General features: G+C 39.9%; 1 protein-coding gene across 7 annotated transcripts in view; it reads right to left on the reverse strand.

Moving 5' to 3' along the window:
* The window catches only part of col4a6 (collagen type IV alpha 6 chain), a 175,418-nt gene that overhangs the window by 48,909 nt on the left and 109,928 nt on the right, over nucleotides 1–16,581 (reverse strand). For 5 of the 7 annotated variants that reach the window (XR_010001086.1, XR_010001087.1, XM_062964026.1 and 2 more), the window contains exons 12-22: nucleotides 14,220–14,312; nucleotides 12,607–12,660; nucleotides 12,158–12,217; nucleotides 8,791–8,835; nucleotides 8,608–8,661; nucleotides 8,390–8,459; nucleotides 7,935–8,045; nucleotides 6,770–6,919; nucleotides 6,122–6,226; nucleotides 3,897–4,054; nucleotides 1,321–1,500 (exon numbers count right to left, since the gene is read on the reverse strand). Coding sequence is in view for 5 of the 7 variants with exons in the window: in XM_062964026.1 (XP_062820096.1) it covers nucleotides 1,321–1,500; nucleotides 3,897–4,054; nucleotides 6,122–6,226; nucleotides 6,770–6,919; nucleotides 7,935–8,045; nucleotides 8,390–8,459; nucleotides 8,608–8,661; nucleotides 8,791–8,835; nucleotides 12,158–12,217; nucleotides 12,607–12,660; nucleotides 14,220–14,312 (1,080 nt within the window). In the remaining 2 variants the exon portion in view is untranslated. The other 2 variants (XM_062964027.1, XM_062964028.1) reach the window with 2 other exon arrangements.

A 16,581-nucleotide genomic window follows, 5' to 3' on the forward strand; every position in this document is an offset into this window, starting at 1 on the left:
ATCGCAAACTTGCAAACACTTGCCTGCTGTTTATTATAAGAGAGATGTTTTGACCGGATGGCACAGAAACTATTTCAAACATATCTGTAACTGACTGATAAGTTGTATATCTGTGTATGCTGAACACGTTAAGGTTGCGAGTAAACCAAATACTGTATATACTCGAGTATAAGCCGACCCGAATATAAGCCGAGGCACCTAATTTTACCACAAAAAAACTGGGAAAACATTGACTCCAGTATAAGCCGAGGGTGGTAAATTTCAGAAATAAAAATAGATACCAATAACATTACATTAATTGAGGCATCAGTAGGTTAAATGTTGTTGAATATTTACATAAAGCTCAAATTTAAAATAAGACTGTCCAGCTCTGATCATATCATTATTCTCATCTTCTTCAATGCAAATGTGCTTATGTATCCTTTTAATAATAATAATAATAATAATAATAATAATAACAATAATAATAATATAATAATAATAATAATAATAATAATAATAATAATAATAATAATAATAATAATAATAGAGTAAAATAATACATGTCATAATAATATTATTATTATTATACAGGAAAATCATACAAGTAATAATAGAGTAAAATAATAAATGCAATAATAATAATAAGATCAGAGTGAAATAATACATGTATTAATAATAATAATAAAAATAGAGTGAAATAAATGTAATAGTAGCAATAATAATAGAGAAAAATAATAAATGTACCATATATTCTCAAGTATAAGATGACTCAAATATAAGCCAACCAGGACCCTCACCCGAGTATAAGCTGAGGGGGGCTTTTTCAGTCTTAAAAAAAGGGCTGAAAAACTAGGCTTATACTCGAGTATATACAGTATGTTATTTTTACCGTCTACTTTATTTTGTCTCTTGAGTGCATAATATAAAACAAATTGTAGATATATTTTTGGGCACTGAAAAAACACTTCTGAAGAACTGCTATTTTTATGCACTGGCATATTCTCTGTTTCCTAACAGATCAGAGACAACAGGTTATTCAGTTTAACAAGTGAAGCCAAAATGCCTTGAATAATTACATTTGCTTGTATACCACTTGAGAAGATTCTACTCAAATGGATTTCTGGCTCTTCTCTAAAAGGTTATGATCTCAAAAAGGTCATGCTTTTCTAAAAGTATGGAAGGGCCCCAAGTCTTCTTAATCTGGAACTGATAATCCAGAGTCCATGCAAATATTTTACTTAGATCTGATTACTCCAACCCTTCTAAAACAATCTTCTTCTTGAGAACCTCCCCAGTCCTGTATTCTCAGGGAGGAACTGAGAGCAAGGATACACTTACTGGAAGGCCAGGTGGGCCTGGGAAACCTGGAACACCATCCCGACCAGGAATTCCTGGGATGCCTGAAGGACCCCTGGGTCCGAGATTCCCTGGATCTCCGCGGAAGCCTTCGCCGGATGCTAAGAGCGGCTCTCCTTTCTCTCCCTTGAGACCTGGAAAACCAGGTGGACCAATGGAACCCTGAAGGTACAAACAAATAAAGAGTCAGCAAACAAAAGGATGCACACTCCCCAAGAAACCACAGAACTGGAAAACTTTTCTGGACTGTGAGGGTATATATGTCTTCGAGCTACTTTCCAACGTATAGAGATATCAAGCATTTCATTGGGTTTTCTTAGCCCTCTAAACATAGTCTACAGTGGGTTGCTGTGAGTCTTCTGGGCTGTATGACCATGTTCTAGAAGCATTCTCTCCTGACGTTTTGCCCACAATTATGGCAGGCATCCTCAACATCTGAGGATACCTGCCATAGTTGTGGGCAAAACGTCAACATCTGAGGCTGCCTGCCATAGTTGTGGGCAAAACGTCAGGGGAGAATGCTTCTAGAACATGGCCATATAGCCCAGAAGACTCACAACAACCCAGTGATTCCGGCCATGAAAGCCTTTGACAACACAGTGTTTGGTATTTATTGGATAGCTTCCATACATCAACAGGAACACAAAGGCTGCTCATTTTCCCATGTTAAGTATCCTGAAATTGTAATATTTAAGAGGAATATTGATGGAATTGGAAAAAAATTACTTCCATACACCTTGTTGTGTGGTGACTCTATGGATTTCGTAGGATTTTGTTAAACAAGGAATAGGCTTTTAAAGTAATAGTCTTGTTTGCCATTTTTGTTTATTGTTGGAATGTTTTAAATTGCTGTTAAATTTTATACATGTAATGCTATGTTATGTTGTTGTTCGGGCTTGTCCCTGTGTAAGCCACCCCGAGTCCCTTCGGGGAGATGGGGCGGGGTATAAGAAGATTATTATTATTATTATTATTATTATTATTATTATTATTATTATTATTATTATTAGTAGTAGTAGTTTTGCCAGTTCCTTATTCTGAAATATAATTGACAGCAATCTAGTTTACTGGCATTCTCCCATCCAAATACTAACCAGGGAGGAAGCAACTTAACTTCAGACTCTAGTGCCTTTGGATTACCAGTGGACATGATAGCAACACCAACTGCTTGTAACTTTCTCCCTCTTTCCAAACTGGAACCTTTCCAAGCTCTGCATATGTGTTTGTAATGGGAACAAAGCAAAAGAAAATGGTTCAATGTCTAAGTGAAATTGGCTTCATTTAGAAATCTGGCACGCCATTTCCAAATTCTCAGACGTAATGAGCCAAGTATTACAAAAAAAGAAGAAAAAGGAAATGATGAAAATAACAAGCTACAGGCTTAAAGCCTTCAATATTATCTTTGATTTATTTTTGTGTGTGTGCTTATATTTGTGGATGTCGCTGAAAAGTATCTTTATAAGGGTGTCATCAACAGACAAGGCACTTTAGCCAAGGAACAAGAAGTGCAACATTCTGGGTTTTTTAGCAGTTTACAGAGAACACAAGGGAGGCAGCAAAGGAAATGGAAGACAGCAGAGACATTTATTTCAGACATGTGTACTTAGATAGGACAATGTTTTGCTGCAGCTGTGCCAAGAGACTGCACCATTTTTTGGACTCTATATACACCGACTTTGTGTATAAGTTGAGGGCAAGTTTGAGGGACAAAAATAGGGATTTTGATATATGTGTTGTCCAAAGTTTTCATGGCCAGAATCACTGAATTGCTGTGAGTTTTCCAGGCTTTACAGCCATGTTCCAGAAACATTCCCTCCTGATGTTTCACCCACTTCTATGTCAGGCATCCTCATAGGTTGTGAAGTCTGTTGGACACTAGGCAAGTGGGGTGTATATATCTGTGGAATAATGTCCAGGGTGGGAGAAAAAACTCTTGGCTGTTTGAGGCAGGTGTGAATGTTGCACCTCCCAACCAAGGACTCCCTCAGGCAGGAAGCAGCCAGACATTGAAGCTGAAAGGCTATTCAATGCTAATCAAGCTGGCCAGCTGCAACATTCACACTTGCCTCCATCAGAAAAGAATTCTTTCTCCCACCCTGAATCTTCCCCAGATTTATAAACCCCACTTGCATCATTTCCAACAGACCTTACAATCTCTGAGGATGTCTGCCATAGATGTGGGTGAAACGTCAGGAGAGAATGCTTCTGGAACATGGTCATACAGCCCAGGAAACTCACAGCAATGCAGATTTTGATATAACTTGTTGGTAAATCGATGAGGAGTAGAAGGTGCAATTGCTGCCTCTGGTGCCATCACCATTTCCCTGGTTAAAAGACTTTTCCACTCTATTGAGATTTAGAATTTGTCAGAGCTTCTGCCTGTCCACCTATCTATTGATCTATCTGTCTGTCTGTCAATCTATCATTCTCTCTCTTGATTCATCCTGGCATCCATTCTTCATGCAAGGCTCCTCTTGCATGGATCTTCTCCATATTATCAATGCAACAAAAGGCAGCATCATTTCCCATCACCAGCAAATGGAGAAAACTCTACTTACCGGTGGCCCACGTGGGCCCGGTTCCCCAATTCCTGGGTCTCCCAAAGGGCCTTTTGGCCCAAATTCCCCTGGTCTTCCCGGCTGGCCAGGTGAACCTGGCTCTCCCTTGAGGCCATATCCTGTCACCCCTCCATCGCAGGCACAGTCGCCTCCTTCGCCTGGGAAAAGAGTGGCTCATATCAGACACACAGTCAAAGCATTGCTTACCCATGTAAACCAGGACCCTACAAAACCCTGCTGAGGGGAATACACTAGAAGGTCAAGTCATATTTCAGGTTTCTGTTCTCTAGATCTTCAGTTCCTGGCTACAAACTGAAGGCCACACTGGCGCAATGAGTTAAACCCTTCTGCCACTGAACTGCTGACCTGAAGGTTGGCAGTTCGAATCCATATGACGGGGTAAGCTCCCGCTGTTAGCCCTAGCTCCTACAAGGCTAGCAGTTCAAAAACATGCAAACGTGAGTAGATAAATAGGCACTGCTTCGGCAGGAAAAGGCAAAAAGACACTCAAAGCAGCCTTGCTGGCCACACAACCAGGAGGTGTCTATGGACAGTGCTGTCTCCTTGGTTTGGAAATGGTGAAGAGCACCTCCTCCAGAGCCAGAGATGAGAAGCCGTTGCCTTTGTCTGTGTATTTGTGTCTCACTATATGTCATTGTAACTAGGCATTGAATGTTTGCTGTGTCTGTGTATATGTTGTAATCCGCTCTGAGTCCCCCTGGAGAGAAGGGTGGAATATTATAATAATAATAATAATAATAATAATAATAATAATAATAATAATACGAGCTTGTTTGTTCTCCTGTTATGCTTTAGCTCCATGGACCACTTAGAAATAAGCCAAGCATTTGCTTTCTCCTCTTATGGAGATCCTTTGTACGTTAGTAAGCATTTGCACAGAAATACAAGTAGTTTTTTCTGCACAGAAATGTGTTTTCTGCGCAGTAATGTCTGCAGTTGTTCAGTGCAGAGAAAACACATGTACAGTAGAGTCTCACCTATCCAACATAAACGGGCCGGCAGAACACTGGATAAACAAATATGTTGGATAATAAGAAGAGATTAAGAAAAAGCCTATTAAACATCAAAATAAGTTATGATTTTACAAATTAAGCACCAAAACATCATGTTATACAACAAATTTGACAGAAAAAGTAGTTCATTACACATTAATGCTATGTAGTAATTACTGTATTTACAAATTTAGCACCAAATATCACAATGCATTGAAAACATTGACTACAAAAATGTGTTGGATAATCCAGAACGTTGGATGAGACTCTACTGTATATCTACATAGAAAGTGATTTCTGTGCAGAAAACCCACGTGTACTTCTGCCCAGAAAACATGTTTTCTGCAACATGTATTTCTATGTAGGAGCAGAGGGATACTTCCTAAAACACAAACATTCAGGAAGCTTTATAAAATTTTAATATTCCCATTCAGCAGGGAGAATTCTGCAGGAAATTGTCACTCTTCCCTTCAAGGATGAAGAAAACAAAGCTTGCAAACATCTCAGCAAATCATGTACATCTGAGTTGCTTGTTCATGTTCCATCTTTGCCACAGACTCAAACCCAAAGAATGGTCACAATTTACAAACCCACTTGAAGCCACAATGGCAAAGCAGGAGTTTGAGGTATCTCCTCTAAGACATAGCTATGCAACCTTATAGTAACGTCCATGTGCAGCGTAGAACTGCTTGGAGGACCCAGCAAATTCTTACAGAAACCATTTCCCCAGGGCACAGGTAAATGAAACCGTGGATATGGGTTCCACAATTACAGGATTTTGCTTATTATTAAGTCACCCACTAACCAAAGTCCACTGGGCCAATGTTTCATTGTTTTTGGTTCTCCAAATGTTTGGACTTGAACTTCCAAGAGTCAACCGACATGGCAAAAAGTGAGGGTTTTTTTGGAGCAGGAGTCTTAAACATATGGAAAACCATAGATTGGGAATCCCCGCACAGGTTGGTGCATTTCCTACAAAATTTCATATGAAATTATGCCATAATACAACAAGTATAGCTTTCCAGCCACTGTTTCATCTCAACCAAAGTGAAAATGGGGCCATTATTAGATACTTTCTGAAGACATATGTAGAAGAATGTGCTGTATATGTTGCGGCCAGCATGCCTAACAGGAAAACCCCATCCCATGATTCAATCCATGGTGAGTGAAGTCATGGTGAAAGATCTCAAGGACTATGGGAACCCTGCTCACCTTTGAATCCTTTGGGACCGAATGTCCCCGGTGGTCCCCTCTGCCCAGGTGTCCCTGGCTCTCCAGGTTCTCCACTAAAGATACCATCTGGTCTCAAATCAGAACCTGCAATATTGAATACAGGAAAAGAAAAAAATAGTCCATGTTCTTGGAAAAGTCAAATCTGCCTACGGAGACACATGCCTTGATTACATCCTGTCTGGACTGCTGTAATGTATTTTATATGGGCCTGCCCTTGGAAACTGGGTTAAAAATGGGATATAAATTCAAGAAATAAAGAAATTGCTATGTATTTTGTGGCATACAAAGCTGAGAAGGATTTGCAAAACTGTATTAACACTGTATTAGGCTTGTGGAAACTTCATTGTTCTTGCAAAGCAAGGAATGGGTGAGAAGGCATTTTGTTGACATTATTGTGTTCCTTCGAGTTATTCCTGACTTATGGTGACTGTAAGGCAAAGCTATCATGGGATTTTCTTGCCAAGATTTGTTCAGAAGGGGGTTCTCTTTGCCTTCCTCTGAGGCTGAGAGAGCATGGTATGGATTTGAACCCTGGCCTTCAGAGTCATAGTCTGGTGTTGAAACCATTACACCACACATAGGTAAAACCACTGAAGTATGGGAGCTGAACGTCATTCTGGTGCTTACGTGATGGACCAGGAAGTCCTGGAGGCCCTGGCAAGCCTGGAGTGCCATCTCTGCCAGGTGGGCCAGGCAATCCAATTGTCAATCTGCCTGGATCTCCTCGGTCCCCTTTAGCTCCTGTAACTCCTGGGAATCCCGTCAAACCTGGAGGTCCTAGAACATACAAACACATCTGCTTAGGAGGCCATCATATGTGCATTAAAACTACTTTAAAGTTCCTTCTTCTGAAATAGAATCCATAAAAGCAGTATTCATCCCATACGTTGACAAGTAATTTAAAGATACATGCAGTTGCTGCGCTCCCTCCCATATTACATATCTTGAAATTCCAATACTTAAGAATACTTAAATAGAATATAAATGTAAATGAAAAACATACTGCTATGAACTGTATGGTGATCCCATGACTTTCATAGGATTTTCTTAAATAAGGATTATTCAAATGTGGTTTTGCCACTTCATTTTTTTCTGAAACAGAGCCTACAGCACCTGCTATTCACTGGCAGTTTTCCATCCAAATACTAATCAGGACTGAGCTTGTTTAGCTTCCTCGATTGGACTGTATTTGGGAGTTATATACATCAATAAGTTGACCATATTTGCAAACTATATTATTTGAGACTTGAGATGTTCATGTTTAGTTGACTCAGCAAGATTTTATGAAGATTGAACAACAGATGGTGAATGCTTTATCTTTTCAACCTTGGAAGTGCAAATCTTTTACTCCAACATAAAAACCACACAGACTCCAATAACCTTGATCCTCAGTTACTTCCTCATCACAGGGATATAATTTAAAAGAACATAGGGATAATTTTATAAATTAGCATGTTGCTACATGTTCAACCAGAATGTAGTAGCCACATTGGCATCTTCACTACTCATCAGATAACGTTCAAGGTCCATCTAGTTCAAGTGTTCCTACATATCCTTGAAATTTCCACCCACGTATTTTACTATCCGTGTCTTGAGAAAATTAAAAAAACATCAAAAATGCAAACCCTGATATAAGTGACACCAGTTTACTACAGCATCGTATATAACGGAACCTGAACATCCACGGATGTTGAGTCCTGGGACCAAACCCAAGCAGATACCAAGGGTTTGGATGTTTTTTTTTCATTCTCATGCAAAGATGTCTCCAGTTGAAAACCTCCCACTGCTTTACCTGGAAAAGGCGCAGAATAACCTGGTGGGCCGGGAAGGCCTACCATCCCAACGGACCCTTCGTCGCCTCTAGCACCAGGGATTCCCGGAGTCCCAGGTTCTCCAGGAGGACCTGGGATGAAACAGTAAGAGAGAGAGAGAGGGAGGTCAGGATTGCCCTGGTCTCACCATATCACCATTGTCATGTTCATATTACCTTGATTAAAACTGGTCTCTTTTCCAAGTTACTATTAGCAGGTACTTTCAAAGATATCAAGTAGATATGAGAAACCACAGTTGACAGCCAACTCCATTAAACAAGCATACCATAGAATCGCAATGGAGGACACCTTTCTAGGCATCACTAGGTCCTACAGCGCAACCCTATGATCAACACTCTGTTAAGAAAACCCAAATGAGAAGGTCTGCCATAGATGAGAAAGTGATATATTTTGTCATAGTTAAACAAAAACACACCTGAAATTACAATGCCTTCTTCATCAATAATAACCGTAGGACCTGGAGGACCAATATCACCAAACTCGCCCTGGAAATTTGAGCACAAGCATCAGACATAAAAAGAAAAGCACTTGGAGACTGGATTCATTATTATTAGTACAAAGGATAGCAACTATGGGGCAGGTTTGTTTTCTGGATATTTAAAGTCCTAGACTTTTTTCATGCAAAAAAATTACCTTTCCTCCTGGTGATCCATCTCTTCCTGGAAATCCTGGCTCACCTGGTGAGCCCTATAAGACAATGAATTACTCTATTAGTAGCAGCAGCAGCAGCAGTAGTAGTAGTAGAAGTAGTATTACTTTTATAGTCCTCTGTGCGCCCTTCTTTCATACTACACAATGATAACTGTCAAAGTGTACCTCTCCACCTGGGCTCCCATCAAATCCTTTCGGTCCCATGTCTCCCTAAAAAAGAAAGAAAAGATATCATTGAACATTCCTAGATATGGCTCAGGGCTAAGCCAGTAGGATCCACCATTCTGCTTACTGATATTAGTGCTATTGTTATTTTTCATCCTCATCTTCATCATTTCTTGGTTTCAGTGTCTACTCATTGTTACTGACTGGAGTTTTGGGACCATCCATGACTTGGATTCTGTCACATTGTTAGATAACATGGTACATTCCCTGCAACAGTGTAATTTCTGCAATCATGTCATTCTGATCTTGTCTATGACGATTTTGTTCAGAACTGCTCCAAAGGTACCCATCCCATGAATATTCTGAGTACATGAACTGATCAGTTTCTTTTAAGACAGACAGACAGTAATTTTACCTGTATGATTTATGTTGCAATTGTATTGCACAGTTTTGTGTTTAGTTATCCCTTTCTTCCCTATATACTGTATATACTCGAGTATAAGCCTAGTTTTTCAGCCCTTTTTTTAAGACTGAAAAAGCCCCCTTCGGCTTATACTTGGGTGAGGGTCCTGGTTGGCTTATATTTGGGTCAGCTTATACTCGAGAATATATGGTACATTAAATTATTTTTCTCTATTATTATTGGTATTGTTACATTTATTATTTTACTCTATTAATTATTATTCTTACATTTATTATTTTACTCTATTATTGTTATTACATTTACATTTATTTTACTCTATTTTTATTATTATTAATACATTTATTATTTTACTCTATTATTACTTTTATTATTTTACTGCATTTATTATTATTATGATTACATTTATTATTTCACTCTATTATTATTAAAAGGATATATAAGCACATTGACATTGAAGAAGATGAAAATAATGATTTAATCAGAGTTGAACAGTCATATCTTAAATTACAGTTTGATGTAAAGATTCAAAAACATTTTAAACTACTGATGCCTCAATTAATGTAATTTTATTGGTATCTTGGCTTATACTAGAGTCAAATGTTTTCCCAGTTTTTTTGTGGTAAAATTAGGTGCCTCGGCTTATATTTGGGTCGGCTTATACTTGAGTATATACGGTATATGTATGCGTGTATACCTATACATTTTAGATTGATGAGCAGCTATGGAATAACAAGATTAGATACAAAGTCAGGGGCTGTAGTGGCACAATGGGCTAAACCCTTGTGCTGCTGAATTGCTAACCTGAAGGTTGGCAGTTTGAATCTCCGAGACAAGATGAGCGTCCTAGCTCCTGCCAACCTAGCAGTTCGAAAACATGTAAATGTGAATAGATAAATAGGTATCGTTTTGATGGGAAAGGCTTAAAGACACTCTAAGTAGTCATGCCGGTCACATGACCAGGAGGTGACAATATAATAATAATAATAATAATAATAATAATAATAATAATAATAATAATAATAATAATAAAAACTTTATTTATACCCCGCCACCAACGGGGACTCGGGGCGGCTTACATGGGGCCATGCCCAAAACCATACAATATGACAAAATATAAAACAACATATCATAACACAATTTAATAATACAATAAATAATAACATACATTACAATCCAAAATTCAGAAAAAGCCATAAAAACCAGGCTCCTTGGCTTGGAAGTGGAGAAGAGTACTTCCGCCAAAGCCAGAGATGAACAATGCCTCCAGAGCCGGAAATGGAAGGAGAAGCCTTTGCCTTTGTTTGTGTATGTGTGTCTCATTGTATTGTAACAAGGCATTGATTTTTTGCCTTTAACTGTTAACACTGTAATTCGCTCTAAGTCCCCAAGGGGAGAAGGATGGAATATAAAGTTATTATTATTATTATTATTATTATTATTATTATTATTATTGACACAACAATATTGTATGACACAGCAAACAAGACAGACATGCTGGATTTCGTATAAAAAAATCACAAGTCGAACACTTCCCAAGTGTCTAGGACTGTGTGATGTATTTTTGGATGATGCGCGCAGATCCCAGCAGGGTGGCCTTGTGCAGTTGGCAGATCATAATTTTGTAAATGTCTATTGTTTCCAAATGCCGGCTGAGATCTTTTGGCACGGCACCCAGTGTGCCGATCACCACCGGCACTGGTTTCTGCCAGAGTCTTTGCAGTTCGATCTTGAGGTCCTGATAGCAGCTGAGTTTTTCCTGTTGTTTTTCATCGATGCGACTGTCACCTGGGATGGCGACATCAATGATCCAAACCTTTTTCTTTTCCACAATTGTGAGGTCTGGTGTGTTGTGTTCCAGAACTTTGTCAGTCTGGACTCGGAAGTCCCACAGTATCTTTGCGTGCTCATTTTCCAGTACTTTTGCAGGTTTGTGATCCCACCAGTTCTTTGCTGCTGGGAGGTGGTACTTGAGGCATAAGTTCCAGTGAATCATTTGGGCCACATAGTTGTGCCTCTGTTTGTAGTCTGTGCAATTTTCTTACAGCAGCTGAGGATATGATCAATGGTTTCGTTGGTTTCCTTGCATGGTCTGCATTTTGGGTCCTCAGCTGATTTTTTGATCTTGGCCTGAATTGCCTTTGTCCTGATGTCTTGCTCCTGGGCTGCAAGGATCAGGCCTTCTGTCTCCTTCTTCAGGGTCCCATTCGTGAGCCAGAGCCAGGTCTTCTCCTTATCAGCTTTTCCTTCAATTTTGTCAAGGAACTTTCCATGCAATGTTCTGTTGTGCCAGCTGTCAGCTCTAGTTTGTAATTATTATTATTATTATTATTATTATTATTATTATTATTATTATTATTATTATTATTATTAAATAAAGGCCACTTTATTTAGCCAATTTCCCATTCAGTTTATTTTGATTGGTTTGTGTATAATTATTATTTTTGACACAGAGACATATGACACAGCAAATGAGATATATATGCTGGATTTTATTATTATTATTATTATTATTATTATTATTATTATTATTAATATTATTTTATCTGGGTGCTTTGTTTTGCATTCTTGTTGTATGGTTTAGCATTTTGTTATCCCTTCCTTCCTGCTGTGTATGTATGTGTACACAAATATATTCTGCCTTGCATGCCTTTAATGGGGCCCACTGTTTTTGGAACAGAGGAATATGGGAGGGGAATATTCACTGTAATAATTAATTCCGGTATGTCAAGATGGAACAGCTACTGAAATCCCAACTTGTCCTACATCTGAAACTGGGAAAGTTAGGGTTTTGAAACTACAACTCCCATAATGTTTCAGCCAAACTGTCCACGATAGCAAACCATCTTCTCTGCATATAGCCAAGATTTTAAACTACTAAGCCAATGATGCTAACTTACTTCTGTCTTTTACCCAACCTATAGATGGATTTGGGGAACTACTTACCCTGGGTCCAGGCAATCCAGGAACACCTTTTTCTCCTTTCTCCCCAAAACCGTCAACACCCTAATAGGAAAATGAGGGAAACACCAAAGATAGCATGGATCAACCTGCACTGTGAGAACAAAACTCCAACCTGAGTCCAAGACATGTCAAACAATGGATGTTTCATACAACTGGCTCGGGGTAGACCATTTAGTTGCCCTTTTTAGCACTAACATCACTGCTTTGGTGGATACTTATATGATTAACCAAACTTTCCTAAACCTAAAATAGAGAAATTATCTGAGAAATAATTTTATTTTTCTATAGTCTTCATCCAGATCTGTTCCTGAAGTAGATGTACTATGTAGTTGCCCCACAAACAAAGACCCACTCACTTTATAATCCCCCAATTGTACCAGAAGAACTACAAGGCTGGGAAAAGAATGAATTTTGTGCCATAAACAACTTACTGGCGGACCAGGAAATCCTTGTGGACCAGGAAACCCTTCTGGGCCTGGGACTCCCTGAAAAAAATAATATTCATATCAGATTGAAAGGAGGTTTGAAATGCAAATGCTTTAATCTGAAATTCAGAACTTGCACATCCCAATCTCTGCAATCACAGATCTCTAAATGTGCAAGTACTTGCCCTACAATTTGATTCATACTAAGTGCTGGCAAAGTTTGGACAGCATTGCCTTTGGATCTTGGAAGTTATTATTCACCCACACTGTGAACCCAACCAATAATGAATCTCGACCAAACCTGGCACAGATACCCAACATGGCCAACTTTACATACTGGCAAGGTTTCGAAAGAAGTGCCCTTTGATGTTGGGAGTTGTAGTTCACTTGCAATCAAACAGCACTGTGAACCCAATCAATGATGGATCTGGACGAAATTTGGCACACATATCCAATATGGACAACTTTACATACTGGCGAGATTTGGAGGGAATTGACCTTGGATGTTGTGAGTTATAGTACACCCACAAACAAAGAGCACTGTGAACCCAATTGATGGTGGATCTGGAGAACATGACCAACTTTGAAAACTGATGGGTTTTTGGGGGGGTTAGGGTTAGGGTTAGGGTGGGGCGAATTGACCCATGATGTTGGGAGATGAAGTTCAACCACATCCTTATCTGTTTTCTAATTAGAAAATTCATACAAAACAAAAGCAAGCAATGCCTATTTTTGATAAATATCATTACAAAAGACCTAACCCGGGTATCACTGGGTACTAAGCTAGTCCAGAAAAAAAAATCAGCTCCCACTATTTCCCTTTCTGTAACGGATCACGCTTTCCACTTGGCTTAACCCCGTTTCACGATTCAGAGATTTAGAGCAAATACTGTGTTTGTTTGTTGCCATTTCCAAAGTAATGATTAAAATCCCAAGCATCCCCTTGGCCTCCTCTTGTCCTGGGAAAGCTCACACTCTCAGAGACAAGGGAACCTTTGGAGAGAGGGGTCTCATATATGGACGGTATTTGGGGAGTAAAGAAAGAAAACACTTTGGAAAATCATTGACGAAACCTTCTGGAAAGGAGAGCTGGTTCACAGAGGTGGATAAATATCTTAAGACTTAATATTCACAAGACTTGGATGCCTCTACCCCTCTGCGCTTTTGGGGTCCGGAAAGCTCTTTTAGGTGGGAGGCACACTGTTATCTCGGTTTTTTCCTATGGGAACTGAAGTCAGTAGGATATTCCTAACTTTGAAGCTAAATCTTAATCCCGGCCAACAACAACAAAGACCCTGTTGATCTTTCAAATCTCAAGGAAGGATTTGGGGAGTTTCTAGGATTCTAGTTGGACCAGGAACCCAAGTCAAAATAGAATAAAGAGCTCAGAATCAGACCCAAATCCTTTTTTGATCTTTCATTGGCATTTATTGGCTTCCACGTCAGTAGGGTAGTGAATCCGCTCCAGTTTTTAGTCCAAACTTTAAGGACGCTTTCCAAGCTGCAGTACCTTATCTGCTAAATAGGTCCAGATTGCTCTTTTCAGATTAAAACATTGATCAATTTCATTCTGACGATCGCATGGTCTCCAAACTAATACTGGATGATAAAAACCGTACTTTTGCTCCTCGTTGTCCTTTGGGGAACTCCATGAATTCCAAAATCCCAGTGGAAGGCGGAGGTCCAGCGGGGCCTGGGAGTCCCACATCTCCCTAGGAAAGAAAGAAAGAAAGAAAGAAAGAAAGAAAGAAAGAAAGAAAGAAAGAAAGAAAGTGATTAGAGGCAGACACTTTGCCTGCCTGAAATCCTGCTTTACCACTGAGACTCCCAATTTAATATTAAAAGAAAGAAATAATCTTGTATTCCATCACTTTTTGTGGAATTGGGTAGGAAAGGAATTGGAAGTCTACGGGTGCCTCTACACTGCAGAATAAATGCAGTTTGACACCACTTTAACTGCCTTTTCTCAATGTTATGAAATTCTGTAGTTTGGTGAAGTGCAAGCGCACCTTGGCAGGGAAAGCTAAAGGACTTGTAAAACTACAGCTCCCATAAGCCACAACAGTCAAAGTGCATTCATTCTACAGAGGATATGCACTTTTCACGTCGCAATGAATAAAAAGGCAAATCACATTTTGCAAAGGTGTCAAGGAGGATGAATGGGAGGTGGATGTTCTCCTGTTTATTTCTATTGACAGAAAACAGATGATCAGTTCCAATGTAATAATCTGATTTAAGATAATAAAGCAATGGAAGTTAAAGGAGCGTCAAGCTGAAGCAGTCCTTACAGTGTTGATGCTCCTTACATCAATTCAAGTTCTGCAATTCATATAGAATGAATCAGACATAACAAGATTCCTTCCTTCTCTCCTCCTGCTCTTCTGTCCTCCTTTCTTACTCTGTCCTTCTTCCATTCTTCCATTTTCTTCCTCTTTCCTTCCTTCCTTCTTTGCCCTTCCTTTTCCTCTTTCCTCCCTTTCCTTCCGTCTCCTCTTTTCTCTTGCCCTCCTTCCTTCCTCCCTTCCTTCCTCTTTCCTTCCCCTTCCTTCCTTCCTCCCTCCCTCCCTCCCTTTTTTCTCCCTTTCTTCCTTCTCCTCTTTCCTCTTGCCCCCTCCTCCTTCCCTCCCTCTCTCCTTCCTTCCTTCTTTCTCCTTCCTTTCTTCCTTCTCCTCTTTCCTCTTGCCCTCCGCCCTCCCTTCCCCCTCTTTTCTTCCTTCTCTTCTTTCCTCTTGCCCTCCCTCTCTTCCTTTTCCTTCCTTCCTTCCTTCCCCCTCCTTTCTTCCTTCTCCTCTTTCCTTTTGCCCTCTCCTCCTTCCCTCCCTCCCTCCCTTCCTTTTCCTTCCTTCCTTCCCCTTCTTTTCTTCCTTCTCCTCTTTCCTTTTGCCCTCTCCTCCTTCCCTCCCTCCCTCCCTTCCTTTTCCTTCCTTCCTTCCTTCCCCTTCTTTTCTTCCTTCTCCTCTTTCCTCTTGCCCTCTCCTCCTTCCCTCCTTCCTTCCTTTCTTCTTTCTTTCCCTCCTTCCTTTCTACACTTTCGCTCAGCTTCTCCAAGCAGAAGGGAGGAGCCACCACCCTCTGTCGTCATCCCAGTCCCGCCCAGTGCAAAGCCATCTGGAAAACCCATAACTCTGAAGCTTCACCACCCGGGGCTCTAATGAGAAACAGACTGGGGCGGCTACCGAACTACTCAATCGGATAATCTGCCGCTGGGCTGTCAGCACTCCATTGACAGCTGCAGAGCTCTGCGGGAACAAACGCTTGCCTTGGGAAGTCAATGAGGTCTATATGTTCAATCCAGGTTAAGAGGCAATACGTCTCTTATATGCGGCTTAGTAGGAAATGGGAAGGAGATGAACACATCAACCTCCAGTAATACTGTAGACCAGTCATGGGCAAACTTTGGCCCTCCAGGTGTTTTGGACTTCAACTCCCACAATTTATTTATTTATTTATTTACAGCATTTATATTCCACCCTTCTCACCCCGAAGGGGACTCAGGGCGTCCTAACAGCCTACCGGCTGTTAGGACTTGTGGGAGTTGAAGTCCAAAACACCTGGAGAGCCAAAGTTTGCCCATGCCTGCTGTAGACTCTCAATTAAGCGGAATCCAAGCAGCTGGCATTCTCAAACAACTAGCATGACAGTCAAGGAAATTTCAGGAAAACCCCCAAAAATCTATACTGTATATACTTGAGTATAAGCCGACCCGAATATAAGCATCTAATTTTACTACAAAAAACCCTGGGAAAACATTGACTCTAATATAAGCCGAGGGTGGTAAATTTCAGAAATAAAAATAGATACCAATAAAATTACATTAATTGAGGCATCAGTAGGTTAAATGTTTTTGAATACAGTAGAGTCTCACTTATCCAACACTCAATTATCCAACGTTCTGGATTATCCAACGCATTTTTGTAGTCAATGTTTTCAATGCATTGTGATATTTTGGTGCTAAATACGTAAATACAGTAATTACTACAT

This window comes from Anolis carolinensis, unplaced genomic scaffold, assembly GCF_035594765.1.
Source record: "Anolis carolinensis isolate JA03-04 unplaced genomic scaffold, rAnoCar3.1.pri scaffold_12, whole genome shotgun sequence".
NCBI lineage: Eukaryota > Metazoa > Chordata > Lepidosauria > Squamata > Dactyloidae > Anolis > Anolis carolinensis.